The sequence below is a fragment of the Leucoraja erinacea genome, chromosome 34 (genome assembly GCF_028641065.1).
Source record: "Leucoraja erinacea ecotype New England chromosome 34, Leri_hhj_1, whole genome shotgun sequence".
NCBI lineage: Eukaryota > Metazoa > Chordata > Chondrichthyes > Rajiformes > Rajidae > Leucoraja > Leucoraja erinaceus.
This window is the reverse complement of record NC_073410.1, coordinates 17,208,822-17,224,512: the sequence shown is the minus strand read 5'-3', so window position 1 is coordinate 17,224,512 and position 15,691 is coordinate 17,208,822. Positions and strand designations below refer to the sequence as shown.

Sequence of the window (15,691 nt, the reverse complement as noted above, 5' to 3'; positions counted from 1 at the left end):
TAGACGACTACCTGACGGGTCGACCACAGTTTGTCAAGCTGGGGGACAGTGTCTCTGGCACAGTGGTGTGCAATGTTGGAGCCCCACAGGGAACGGTTCTAGCCCCGTTCCTCTTCACCCTGTATACAGCAGACTTTAACTGTAAGTCTGACACATGCCACGTACAGAAATATTCAGATGATACAGCGATTGTGGCATGTGTAAGGAACGGGCAGGAGGAGGAATACAGGAACTTGACCAGTTCCTTTTGTGCCTGGAGTGAAGAGAACTGTCTCATCCTGAACACAACTAAGATTAAAGAGATGGTGGTTAACTTTGGCAGGTCCAAGCTCCCCCTTCAGCCGGTCAATGCTGCTGGGGCTGACATTGAGGTGGTGCAGACATATAAATACCTTGGAGTGCACCTTGATAGCAAACTGGACTGGACTGGTCTGTCAACTCTGACTCCCTCTACAAAAAAGGCCAGAGCAGACTCTTTTTCCTCAGAAGGCTCAAATCCTTCAATGTGTGTAGTGATTTGCTGCACATGTTTTACAACACTGTGGTTGCAAGTGTTATTTTCTACGCTGTTGTCTGCTGGGGCAACAGCATTAGTGCAAAAAACAACAAGAAGCTGGTCAAACTGGTTAAACGAGCTAGCTCAGTGCTGGAGGGGAGAGTAGACTCTGGGATGGATGTGCTTGAGAGGCATATGAGGCACAAGGTGCAGGTCATCCTGAAAAACCCCGGGCATCCCCTCCATGTAATTCTGGAGAGTCAAAAGAGCACTCGGAACAACAACCGGCTCCTCTCCCTGCCCTGTAGAACGGAGCAGTTCAGGAGATCCTTCACCCCTGCAGCCATTAGATTTTATAATTCGGACCGCTAGGCTGTAGGGGGATGCATTTTTGCAATTTTTAATTTTTAATTGTTAATTATTGGTCTTTTTAAGTATTTATTGCTCTCAGGTAGTGTCCACAGTGTATTCTATGTATTTTCTGGCTGCGTTCGTTTTGAATCTGTGGGTGTGTTGGTTGGGGGCTTCTGGACATCTGAATTTCCCTGAGGGGATCAATAAAGTATTTTTTATTTTTATATGACATTAACTTAAATGAATTAGCACAATGGAAATAGCCATATATAATTGAAATAAATTACAAAATCAACCAATGTGCCAATACCTGTCCAGCCCTGCTGTTAATATTCTTCTACTTACATTGACTTTGTTTTCAGTAACAGAACCTATTTTGGTCCTAACTTTAGATTCCTGGATACTTTACCTATCTATCACATCTTCCACGAGGGCTTGGTTAAAAGATTTATTTAAAATTCATTAAGATGTTAAATCATACCTCTGCTTAGCAAAGTTGGTGTATCCTCCACTGAAAACCTTTCACTGCTTTTCACTTTTTCAAAAGCTTTTCACTGTACTTCGGTACACGTGACAATAAACTAAACTGTAACTTGTGCACAAATACACCAAATCAAATTGAATCACAACCCCTTCCTGCCTGTTTTCATTTCCAAACAATGTTTAACTTGCTCTTCTCTGATAAACTTGCACATGAAGCTGAAGCATTCCTGAATGAAGTTTTAACCATTCTGCCTCTGCACCTTTTATGCTGATGTTATTCCTATCCCTCAATGTTATTGTGCTCTGATTAAAAATGTGGGCACCAGGATGATGCAACTGTATCTTTTCTTTGTTCTTGGTTCAACTTATATGGCTTCATTTGATAATCTTTGCAGTATAGTGTATGAGATTTACAAGAGATAATGTCTCGAGATCGGAAATAATGGGATACATTAAATAATTCCTCGATCAGTACTCAAGGAAGAAACGGAGGAACGGAATTTTAAAACAAGTGAAAATCTAAAAATCTGCAGATGTTAGAAAGTTGAAAAACTATAAATGCTGTGAAATAGTGTCAGTCATACAGCGTGGAGACAGACCCATCATCCCAACTTGCCCATGCTGTCTAACATGCCCCACCTAGTCCCACCTGCCTAAGCTTGACACATATCCCTCTAAACCTATCCCATCCATGGTAGACAAAAGTGCTGGAGAAACTCAGCGGGTGGAGCAGCATCTATGGGCCGAAGGAAATATGCAACGTTTCGGGCCAAAACCCTTCTTCAAACTGATGTAGGCTGGGGGGAGGGGGTGGGGCGGGGAGAAGAAAGGAAAAAGGAGGAGCCCGAGGGCTGAGGGAGAGCTAGGAAGGGGAGGAGACAGCAAAGGCTAACGGAATTGGGAGAATTCAATGTTTATACCACTAGGGTGCCGACTGCCCAAGTGGAATTTCCGGTGGTCCTCACTCTGGCCATGGAGAAGGCCCAGGACAGAGGTCGGATACGGAATGGGAGAGGGAGTTAAAGTGCTGAGCCACCGGGAGGTCAGGTTGGTTAATGCGGACCGAGCGGAGGTGTTCGGCAAAACGATCGCCAAGCCTACGCTTGATCTCACCGATGTAGATCAGCTGACATCTAGAGCAACGGATGCAATAGATGAGGTTGGAGGGGATGCCAGTGAATCTCTGTCGCACCTGTAACGACTGCTTGGGTCCTTGAATGGAGACGATGGGGAAGGTAAAGGAACAAGTGTTGCATCTCTTGCGGTTGCAAGGGAAATGCCCGGGGAGGTGGTGGTGCGGGAGGGAAGGGAAGAATTGACAAGGGAGTTACGGAGGGACCGGTCTTTGCGGAAAGCAGACAGGGGGGGGGGAAGATGGGAAGATGTGGCAAGTGATGGGGTCACGTTGGAGGTGGCGAAACTGATGGAGGAATATTTGTTGTATGTGGAGGAGAACTTCTTCAAAGTAGGCACACCTCGAGGAGATTTTGCAGTGGAATAGACAAAGTGTTTAAGAAGGAACTGCAGATGCTGGAAAATCTCATCCATGTACCTGTCTAAATGTTTCTTAAACGTTGCGATAGTACCCGACTCAACTACTTCCTCTAGCACCTCGTTCCATATACCCACCATTCCTTTGTTTAAAAAAGTTACCCCTCAGGTTCCTATTAAATCTTTACCCCTCACATTAAACCTATGTCCTCTGGTACTCGACTCCACTACTCAGGGCAAGAGACTATGCGCGTTTACTTCAATCTATTCATCGCATGATTTTGTACACCTCTAGAAGATCACCCCTCATCATTCTGCGCTCCAAGGAATAGAGTCCTAGCCTGCTCAACCGCTCTCAATAGCTCAGGCCCATGAGTCCCGACAACATCCTCGTAAATCTTCTCTGCACCCTTTCCAGCTCAATACTCAACAGGCTCATTTGAAAGTAAATGAGCTACAATTTCAGGTCAAAGAGACTTCATCAGAACTGCGAAAACACGTTAGTCTACGTAGTAAAGGAGATGGGAAAGGGCAATGGGCGAACAAAGGGAATGTCTGTGACAGGTGAAATCATGCAACAGTTAAGCAGCAGTTTAATATTTTAGATCTATTATTGTGCTGTGAGGAAGGGTTAACCGATAATCTAGTACTTAAGTGACCAATGGACAACAACAATAGCTTTATATAAATATTGAAAGTGACTTAATTCAAAGTGGAGTATTAAATCTGAATATTCCAAAATATGGAAGCAGTAGGAGCCGGCTACAGCTGACTGGGAAGATACAATAAAAATAACAATGCATATTCAATTTGCCAACATTTAAATAATTGATGCATGGTTAACAAACAACATATATTCCTTTAGGGCAAAAATGAAATGAGAAAAGTGGGAGATTACGTGGCTATTAATTGAAGTTCAAGACAACATTAGAGACAAGGAACTGCAGATGCTGGGAATCTTGAGCAAAACACAAAGTTCTGGAGTCATTCAGTGGGTTAAGACCACTGTGTGCGTTTTGCTTATGAAAACATTGGATCAATTTGCTAAAAAAAACAGTAAGCTGAACGATTGGAAAGATTTTAGAATTGAACAGAAGAGGACCAACGCATAACGAGGACGAGGAGTAATAGGCCAAGCTAGGAAGGTTTCTACATTAAAAAGGAAATCATTCTCAACTTTTCAGATGTCCCCTATAAACTGAACAATGAATAAAGAAACGTTGAAGAAAATAAATACAGTGACCCCCCCCGAAACGGTGTCAAACTACATGTCCAGAGTGAATGCGTGTGCTGCAATTTTGTCACATTTTGCGTGCTGAATTTTCACCGCTTTTCGTGTGCTGAGATTTCGTTGCTTTTCGCGTCCTGAAATTACGTCGCTTCTTATTTCTTAGAAATTAGTTTTCATAAAAATGTATTATTGGAAAGTACTGGGACTGAAAGATGATAGATTTCCACAGCTGATAATCTGCATTGATTGCTATGAATTCTATTCCATATATTCTAGAACAACTTCCATTGATTAGAAAGTAGTAAATGTAACCACATCATTTAAGAAAGACAAGAGATGGAAAAGAGAAGAAAAGAACAGCTTTACACCGGCTGCAGGAACATCATTATTAAGGAAGGTATAAAAGAGCACTGAGGAATAGAAAAATAAGAGCAATGGTTTCAACATGGTTATCAGAGAGTAACTATGGGAATGTCAGGTGAATGGTATACTGGAGTATCTTCAGAAGGCCTTCACGGTGGTACATCGGTAGAGTTGCTGCCAGTACGGAGTTTGTACGTACTCCCCATGACCTGTGTGGGTTTTCTCCGGGTGCTCCAGTTTCCTCCCACATTCCAAAGAGATACAGATGTGTAGTCTGATTGTCTTGATATAATTGTAAATTGTCCCTAGCGTGCATAGGATAGTGTTAGTGTGCAGGGATCGCTGGTCGGCTCGAAAACTAAAAAAAAAACTAATCTAAAGCATGTGTCATTAAGAGTAATATACCAATGAGGATTTAAGGAGAAAGAGGGCCAATTTCAGGACAGGAAGCTGTGTCTGTGGGGTGCTTCGTGGGCTGTTTTCAGCCTTGCCCGCATCCTCCAGGTCAAGGTATTTATTCTGGGATAACATTTATGTTTAGTTTAGATTAAAGACGCAGCATGGAAACAGGCCCTTCGGCCTACCAACCAGCGACCACTGTACACTAGTTTTACCCTACATACTAGGGACAATTTTACGGGAATTTTACAGAAACCAATTAATCTATAAACTTGCACATCTTTGGAATGTGGGAGGAAACCAGAGCACGCAGAACGTGCAAACTCCACACAGACAGCACCCATAGCTAGGATTGAACCCGGTTCTCTGGCGCTGTAAGGCAGGAACTCATCTGGAGGGCCTGTAAGCAGACTGGCTGCAGGAGGGAGTCCACTGCCTCGATGGGGGAATGGGCCACTGGAGGCACTGTAGCTGCCTGGGGGTTCAGCTATACTGGGCGCCGCTCCAAGAGACCGGGTGTGTGGACCGCAGGCAGCCTGCAGCTGTAGAGGGCAGCACGGCTACGCTGCCAGGACAACAGACCATGGTCAGATCAAGATCCCTGCACTTACAACAACTGGGACTTGAAAATGGTGCCACGCTGGCAACTCCTTATTCTGTCTCAGTGTACTACTGCTATACACGTGTACTGTGCTTATGTACCGAAGTGTATACTAAAATGAATTTCACTGTACCTTGGTACACATGACAAATGAAGTACCATACCATGCCACCCTTTAACATTTTCCATCAGGTACATGAATGATAACAAAGAAAGTGATAGAAATAAAATGTTCCTACCTTTAAATTTGATATCAAGACCACTAAACTCGAGCTCTACTCCTTGAAGAGCTTCACCTAAAGTCTCATGATAATGGTTAATAGTCTTTTTCTTCCCTGCACAAAAGGGCAGGGAAAAGTACTTGTATGTCTCTTGCCGGTTATGGTACGGTCCAACAGTATTCATCCACAAGACGACTTCTTCTTTATCTGCATACTGAAAAAAAATGTGAACATTAAAATGACAAGCAGTTCAGTTGCAACTATGTAGGTTTCTGCAATTCAGCCAGCATGAGATAACAAAGTAAAGATTTTAAATAAAGCATCCTAAATTTTCAAACAGAATTCCGAAATAAACTGTTTTTGCTAATCAGCAGAGGTGGCAGACATATAATCACTTTGAAGAACATCTACACAGCTTGTGGGCAAAGTCATTTATATTCTAAATGGACACAAAAGGAAACTGCAAAACTGCAGGTGGTTAAAAGAAAGAAATACAGGATGCCCTTCAAAAGGCGCAGCAGTGGAGTTGCTGCCTTACATTACCAGAGATCAGGGTTCGATCCCGACTGTGGGTGCTGTCTGTACGGAGTTTGTACGTTCTCCCATGACCTGCGTGGGTTTTCTCCAGGTGCTCCGGTTTCTCCCACATTCCAAAGACGGGTTGAAGGATAATTGGCTTGGTAAAATTGTAAACTGTCCCTAATGTGTGTAGGATAGTTGTAGTTGCGGGAATCACAGGTTGGAACGGATTTGGTGGGCCGAAGGGCCTGTTTCCGTGTTGTATCTCTAAACAAAATTAAACTATTATACACCAACCCGTATTCTAACCCATAAGTTATTCAGGGGCAAGTGCCAGCAACCTATTTAATATGCACTGTTCAACCCAATGCCTTATGTATGCCTCTCCTATATCTAAATAAGCAAAAGTCCAAATGAAACCAGGGCCACTCAACCAGAAACAAAGCTGAGAATGTTAACTTGAAACAACTACAGGCCTGAACCCAAACTCTTTGATGCGCAACACTTTACTCCCCAAGTGTGAATAGGATCAGCAAAACTATAAATTACATATTTTGATGTACAAATGCTTTATTTCATGCAGCCCTTCAGATACCCCTTGCTTTCTCTCCCCTCCCCTTCCCAGTTCTCCCTGTAGTCTTACTGTCTCCGCCTACATTCTTTCTTTGTCCCGACCCGCACCCTCCCCTGACATCAGTCTGAAGAAGGGTCTCAACCCGAAACGTCACCAATTCCTTCTGTCTAAAGATGCTGCCTCACCCGCTGAGTTACTCTTGCATTTTGGATTTACCTTCGGATTTTATCAGCATCTGCAGTTCTTTCCTACACATGCTTTATTTCATTGATCAGAAGGTCATAAGTTCATAATTTCTAGGAGCAGAATTAGACCATTCGGCCCATCATCTACTCTGCCATTCATTCATGGCTGAGCCGGCGCGGACTCAGTAGGCTTGTTTCTGCGCTGTATCTCTAAACTAAACCCCAGATTTATGATTGCCCATTCAAGACACCCACCTGCGCGTTTAAATTCTGCCTTGTGGAGCAGGTATCCCAGAAAAAGCCATCTTCCCCTGCCAATCAACTGCCTACACACATGCTGGTTAAATTCAACATTGTATTTAAGAACCATTCTTCTGCCTTTCTCACTGAACTGAAATCAAACTGACGTCCCAGCAAGTTATTCAGAATACATCCGTTTCTCCAACAAATGCTTTAAGTCAGATGCTGGGTCAACCTTTCAAACGCTAATCTATTGGACTAAAACAAGCCAATCAAGGTTTGTGTTCCAATGTGCTCCATTTCCTTTTGGTCCTGAAATGGTTTTGGTTTTCAAAGCATTACAATTCTAGTTACTTGGCTTCCAATCTACCAGGAATCTAAACTTCATTGCTAAAATTTTTAATTGCATTTACTGTATAGTTAATTGTGAAAGTCTAAAGAAAGTTTAACATAAAATAACAGCAGACAGTGTTATCACGGCTGATCTGCCGCAGGTCTCATTTGTTCTGTGCCAGCTCCTCCAGCCTTCAATTACCCGATCTTTCAGATATGTGTCCATTGCCTCTTCAAGCACCACCAATGATCCAGAACCTACAATATCCGGGGGCAGAAAATTCCAGCGTTTCACCACCATCTGCAAGGTTGTGCAATTCAGTTTTAAATGGCTGTCCCCTAATTTTGTAACCGCATCCCCTCATTCAAGAATCTCCCGTTCGTGGAAACATCTCAACATTACCGTGTCATACTCTTTAGGAATCTTCTATTCTTCTGTACTCCAAAGAACTTGGATCTAATATCTTTAGCCACTTGAGACAACCTCTCATCCCAGGAACAAGCCCAGTTATTCCACTGTCCTTATTGTAACAATACCACTCTAATTTTAAATTCCAACTTTCTTGCAATAGTTAAGATATCATTTGCCTTTCTACCCACACAATGCACAGTCTAACTTCTGAGTTAGTTTGGGGAACTCTATAGGGCAAACATAGTAAAACAAAGATAGCAGTCAAAGGGTATGGGGAGAAGGCAGGAACGGGGTACTGACTGTGGATGATCAGCCATAATATCACAGTGAATGGTGGTGCTGCCTCAAAGGGCTGAATGGCCTACTCCTGCACCTATTGTCTATCAACATAAATTATAAGTAATTGGAAACCAAAAACTGATTCTAGTTACATAATTTCTGCTTGAGCAAGAGCTGTTTATCCAGCCCTGTCTGCTATCTTTCAAAAACCCATGCTAATTTGTTTGATTGCATTAAGCTATTTATTCCTTAATTATGGACTCCACCACCTTATGAACAGATGTTTAGCTAACGGGCCTATGCTACCCACTTTTTGGCTTCTTCGCTTCTTTAACAATCAAAGCACATTTGTGGTTTTCCAGTCAACTCCGAGTTCTGAATACCATCTAGCAACTGATCTTTTGGTTCTCAATTCCCCTACTCTGGGCAAGAGACTGTGCGCCTACCTCTCATGATTTTGTTACACCTCAACTTCCTTCTTTGGGAAGTTTGCATTGTCCTCCAGCACGAAAATATGAATTCCCTAATTTTTCAATAATTCCCCAGTCTATCTCTCTGGAGAACTTACTGCAAATGTAAACAAAAGCATAATCTGTAGATGATTGGAATAGTCTATGGACTGGTTTGGATATTTGGTTCTGACAAATGTTTTAAATTATATGCACCTGTTTTAATTTCCATTTAAAATTCATGTTTGTTTCTCTGCTTTCTCCGTGCAATGTTTCTAATGCCGCCTTTCTTTACTGGAAAATGGTTTTTTTTTTTTTTTTGGTTATTTCTTTTTTCCCCCCCCCCCCCCCTCGTGACAGAAGCCTCCTCGTGGCGATCCCTGGAAGCGATGACGCGATGCACTCTGTTGCAACATGTTGGAGGACGACAGAAGCCAGCAGCGAGCTACATCGTCTGACACATGAGTGAATGAACCCCCCTCCCATCTCCTCATCTCTAAAAATGCAGACTATTTTGCACTTAACATTATCTGGCATGTTGCAAGATGATTGAGAAATTAGCCGCCCCTCCACGTGGCAGTTGGCATGTATCCGAAAATTGCTTTGTTTTAAAAATAGATTAAAACTAGGGGTGGGAGGGGGAAACAAATGTACCGTGGAATATACAGTTACTTACATTTCTCTTTGTCATTAAATTTACAAACAAAAGCAACAAAGTAACAGAACTAGTTATTTAAAATAATGTACTAGTAAAGCGTTAAAATGCAAGGAGGAACGATACTTCCATTAATATCTGTAAAACAGCACAGCAGTAAAGAATGGATAGACATTCCAATCTTTTGGACACTTTTCAACACCATTTGCACTCCCACCTACTCTAGACGTGCAAGTGTTACTTCAGAAACACTCTCTCTGTAAGAGCAGACAAATTAACTCCCCTTTACATTAGCTTTGGATCTCAAGTCCATCACGTGTAAACATTAAAAAGTAAACTAGTGGGTATACTACTTGAATTATTGTGGCATTCCACAAATAATATAATCAGAAATCTATTTTTTCTAGGACTGGGCAACTACTTTTCCTTTTACCCATTATCCCATGGATTGTGGGATCACCATTATGATTGCCATTTATTGAGTGCCTCAATTTCCCTTAAGAAAGTAGTGTACTAAAACTTTAACAATCCAACGTGATTGGGATTTCAGTGGGACCACTCTGGCAGATTGCTTGGACGATTGAATATTACATAATGGTACTGTCGATGGTACTTTATTTGTCACATAAACCAAAGTACAGTGAAATTCAGTTTTGTCCTATTTAATATTTCAGGACGCCGTTATATATTATTAAGATGTCTAGGAAGGAACTGCAGATACTGGTTTACACCAAAGATGGACACAAAATGCTGGAGTAACTCAGCGAGTCAGGCAGCATCTCTGGACGGATGGAATAGGTGACATTTTATGTCTCATTGAATTTGCATATCTTTCATTCATTTGTCCTATATCTCGCACTTCCATCTACCCTGACTTTCAGTCTGAAGAAGGGTCTCGACCCGCAAAGTCACCTATTCTTTTTCTCCAGAGATGCTGCCTGTAATGGAACTCCAGCATTTTGTGTCTATCTTTATTTTTAAGTTGTTACACAATACATGTTCCAGAGAACCGTGTATGTTTAATGGGAGGACAGGAATTAGGGGCGCAGGCAAGCTTCAAAGCAAGGGAGGGGCAATGAACCTGGGAAGGCAGGTGCTGAAACACAAAGATTTTTGAAAAATTGGACAGCAAATCATTGCAACATGACAGAGGTGGACTACTTGCTAACCTGGGGAAGTGCGTACGAGAAATACAATGGTGTTGGGTGGAGCATCAGGCAAAGTGACTCAACAGCTAAGAGAAATCGTGAGATTTTTAAGTCAGGATAATGTTTGACTTGGAGAGGGTGGCAATAATAATTCCAGACAATTGTTGACTTTGTCCTCCAATATAATGGGAGTTTGGCAAATGCTATAAAAAGAACCTTAGCAAATATTGCATAGTATCTGTAGCTTCAGCTATAGGTGAATGGTCAGAGTCATAGAAACCTATCAAGTGACAGCTTTTCATTGGAATGCATCAGGCTTCTTGATTGTAAAGCAAAAACCTGCAGGTCTTGGAGAACTACAATGAAAACAGAAATTGCTGGAAACGTCTCACTTTTTTCCCCCTAGGGTGAAAACGTCAAAGACTAGAGGGTATATCTATAAGGTGAGAGGGAAAACTTTGAAAGGAGATGTGCAGAGCAAGTTTTTACTCAGAGAATGGTACACTGTAGGGTGCTGTGGAGGCAGATACAATAGTGGCATTTAAGAGCCTTTCAGATAAGCACATGGAAAAGCAGGGAATGGAGGGATATGGATCGCGTGCAGGCCGAGATTAATTTAATTTGGCATCAAGTTCGGCATGGACTTTGTGGGCTAAAGGCTTTGTTCCTGTGTTGTACTGTGCTGTTTTATTCCCAGACTTCCAGTAGCAGCTGTGCTGTTTACTTCAATCCCACCAATTATTGTTTCAGTGCTCTCCTGTCCTCATTCATCTCCTCCATCAACACTTCCTCCAGAAAGCAGTTGATTGGCAAACCCTCACTGCCAGCTCACCACTATTTGCATGATTCGGTCTCAGATGTACAACACTTTTTTTTCTTTTTGTTTTCTTAACCCTTTCCTTCCTCTAAATGTAAACATGCTCACTATCTAACTTGGTTCTGATAAAAGATCAGCACTCAAACTTTTTAAACTGCTTTTTTACCCACATATATTGATTGACCTGCTGAGTATTTCCAGCGACTTTAGTTTCTCCATTTGATTGAGGTTTGACTCAACATTCTGTCTCCATCAACATGGGATTCACTCTGGTTATTTCTATTGTCCAGATAAATTTGATTTGACCTGAGACTTGTAATAGATCCCTCCTTCTTTTGGTTTTATTTTTTTTAGTCTAGAGATACAGCGTGGAAACAGGCCCTTTGGTCCACTGAGTCCGCATCAACCAGCGATCCCCACACACTTACACTATACGAGGGACAATTTACAATTACACCAAAGCCAATTAACCTACAAACCTGCACAACTTCGGAGTGTGAGAGGAAAACGGAGATCTCAGAGAAAACCCACGCAGGTCACGGGGAGAACGTATAAACTCAGTACAGACCCATGGTTAGGATCGAACCAGGGTCTCTGGCATGGTAAAGGCAGCAATATCGCTGCACCACCTGTATTGTTCCAACACACATTCCTGGTCATAGTTTGGTCTACCCTTTAGAGCTTCTACATCAGCTTCTGAATTCCATTTGGTTCCCCCATAAGCTCAGGGAATTATGCTGGGCCTCCTCTCCAGCAGTGCCAACATAGTAACATTCTCAGCGGGTCAGGCAGCATCTTTGGGGGGGAGGGGGGGGGGGGGTGGACATTAGACATTTTGGCCAGGATTCTTCTTTTGACTGACAGTACAATTACAATTCTTATGTTCATGTACTTCCGTTAAAACATAATCAACCCACCCAACACACTTCTGATCCCCAGTCCTCCAGCTATCTGAGAAGACGGTGCTCCAGTTCTTGGTGTCCGATCATACCAAATTTAAAATAATCCGTACCTGGTGGCTGTGTGTTTAACTGCCAACAACTCATGGCATGGAATTTATTTTAAAAATTTAAACATTTGAGGCAGTCCTTAAATTTAACTCAACAAGGACCATTGATCCAAGATGACGCCCAAGCAAAGCAACTCTGTGTGCTGGTCTGCAAAACACGCATTACAATTGCCCCACTCCTTTAAATCCCTACTCCAACAGCAGCATTTCTTTAATCTTTAATCAGACGTTACAGGGCTTTACCTTGCACTAAACTTTATTCCCATTATCATGCATCTGTACACTGTGGATGGCTCGACTGTAATATAGAGTCATAGAGTGATACAGTGTGGATACAGGCCCTTCGGCCCAACAATGTCCCAACTACACTAGTCCCACTTGCCTGCGCTTGGTCCATGTCCCTCCAAACCTGTCCTATCCATGTACCTGTCTAATTGTTTTTTAAACTATGGGATAGTCCCAGCCTCAACTACCTCCTCTGGCAGCTTGTTCCATACACCCACCACCCTTTGTGTGAAAAAGTTACTCAGATTCCTATTAAATATTTTTCTCTTCACATTGAACCTATATCCTCTGGTCCACGATTCCCCTACTCTGAGCAAAAAATTGCTAATTTTGCCCTGTATGTTCTCATCCAAATCATTGATACAGATGATAAACAGTTACAGCCCCTGAGAGACACCACTAGTCACAGGCCTTCAGTCTGAGAAGCAACTTTCCACCATCACCCTCTGCTTCCTTCCATGAAACCAATTTGCTGTCCATTTAGCCATCTCTCCTTGGATCGATGCGATCTAACCTTCCAGAGCAGCCTACCATGCAGAACCTTGTCGAATGCCTTACTGAAGTCCATGTACACAACATCAACCTTTTTGGTCACATCTTCAAAAAAATCAATCAGATTTGTGAGACACAACCTCCCACATACAAAACCATGCTGACCATCCCTAATCAGCTCTTGCCCATCCAAATGCCTGTATAACCTATCCCTCAGAATACTCTTCAGTAACTTACCAACTACAGATAGGCTCACCAGCCTATAGTTCCTAGCATTTTCCCTGCAGCCCTTCTTGAAAAGAGGCACAATAGTTGCCACCTCCAGTCTTCCAGCACCTCTCCTGTATTTAAATACAACTCTTAAATTTCAACCAGGGCTCCCGCAATTTCCTCTCTAGTTTCCCGCAATGTCCTCGGATATATCTGATCAGACCCTGGAGATTTGCCTACCATACACGACAGTACCTTCAGTACTTCTTCGATGGTAACCCTGATGGTAACTGCTCTCAAGACACTTCCAGTGACTGCTCCAATTTTCTCCAACCTACTGTCTTTCTCCTCGGTAAATACAGAGAAGAAATACGAATTTATTGTCATATAATCATGTACCGTCTTTCCGTTGACTGGCAAGAAAAGTTTGCAACAAAAGCTTCTCACTGCACCTCAGTGCATGTGATAATAAACTACCTTCATTACCTCTATAAGGAATCACAGCAACTGGATCCTGAAACAGGTCCTCTAGGTTTTGGCAGCTTCTAACCAAAGTCAATTTACTATGCCCACCCTGGTGCACCCTGTGTAGGATTGTGCAGATAATGGTTCAAACCGAAGATAGACACAAAATGCTGGAGTAACTCAACGGGTGGGATAGCATCTCTGGAAAAAAGGAATAGGTGACGTTTCGGGTCAAGACCGAGATCTGAAGAAGGACCTCGGCCTGAAATGTCACCTATTCCTTTTCTCCAGAGAAGCTGCCTGACCTGCTGAGTTACTCCAGCTTTTTGTGCCTATCTAAACTAAAGCGGAATCTGAAGACTAGTCAAAGGGCCGTCTCACTTGGGTGACCTAATCCGCAAGTTCTGGCGAGTTTGCCCTCGACTCATACTTGTAGCATGGTCGACACAAGGTCGTAGGAGGTCTTTATAACTCTCCTTCATGCTCGAGAGTAGTCCCTGTGTACTCGAGGCCTCAGGTAGGTCGCGGATTATTTTTCAACATATTGAAAAATGCCCATGAGTTAAAAAAAGGTCGCCATGGAAAAATCGATACTTTTTTTTACTCATAGGTTTAGTCGTAGTAGGTCGGCATGTTAGTCGTAGGTAATCGAGGGTTGTCAAAGGTAGTCGTAGATAGTCTTCATCATAGTCGAAGGGAGGTCGAAGGAGGTAGTCTTCAGTCTCCACTATTCGGTGTCCAATTTTCCCAAACTTAGTCGTAGCTAGTCGAAGCTAGTCTTCAACATAGTCGAAGGAGGTCTTCAACATGACATTTTATCAAACTCTCCTAAACTCATCTAAACTCGCCAATTAGGTCGCCCAAGTGGACAGCCCCTTACACCTGAAAAGTCAACTGTTCCTTTTCTCCAGAGTGCTGCGTGACCGGCTGAGTTACTTTTGTGTCCAAACTAAAACTTTGATAAAATGTCATGTTGAAGACCTCCTTCGACTATGTTGAAGACTAGCTTCGACTACCCTAAACTACCCTAACGTGGGCTTACAGCTCAAGTTCTGCTTCATAATAACCCGATAGTCTATTATTACTATTGCACTTTATGTTTATTTATTGTGTATATATATGGTCTATGGTATATAGACACACTGACCTTTTATCTCCTGTTCTGCATTATGTTTACATATTCTGTTTTGCTGCAGCAAGCAAGAATTTCATTGTCCTATCTAGGACACATGACAATAAAACTGTCTTGAGTACTGCAAGATATTTCACTCCGTTATATGCAAACTGCCACTTTGTTTGGACTTTGTCCCTCTATTCAATCAGAATAACAAATCCAGCTTCGTCCCCCCCCCCCCCCCCCCCCCCCCCCCCGCCCCCAATCAGCATTCACTCCTTATTCACCAAGACGGTCAGTTCCAGCTTTCATGTCATTTTGAAAGCTCCAATTATTTGTACGGTATGTAATTGCACCAGCAAAGGTCAACATCAGCAACAAAAAAGTCGAGCATTTGAAAAGTGACAATAAGCTTCAGAATTTTTATTTAAACTCGTAAACTACTGGATTTACATAAAATGTCATCTGTTCCTCCGATGTCGTTCAAGGAAGGAAGTTTACCTTTGTTACCTGTCCTCACCTACAGGTGATGTCAGACACTCTGTAGTTAGCTCTTAATTATTGCCTCACTTCAGGAACCATTAGGGATTAAAAAATAAATGCCAGAATCCCCATACATGAAGCTATATTATTAATAAATCATAATTAGCCTGCTGAAATCTTCAACTAACATCCAAACTCCCAAATTTCCCATCTCTAGAGGCCACAAGTACTTTGTCGCATGGATAATTTTCTCTTTGCAAAATAAGGATGACACAATGTGCAAACCCACTGCCAGTAGTGCAATTGCCAGTTCAAATTCAAACAAAAGCTGAATCCACAAAACATTGTTCCAATGTTTACTCAAGATACATGCAAGTTAAAAT

At 42.4% G+C, this 15,691-nt stretch overlaps 1 protein-coding gene across 1 annotated transcript in view; it reads right to left on the bottom strand.

The window, feature by feature from the left end:
* Window positions 1-15,691, bottom strand: part of tm9sf3 (transmembrane 9 superfamily member 3) — a 78,903-nt gene that overhangs the window by 60,211 nt on the left and 3,001 nt on the right. The window contains 1 exon segment of the mRNA XM_055661939.1: window positions 5,658-5,853. Coding sequence (XP_055517914.1) covers window positions 5,658-5,853 — 196 coding nt within the window.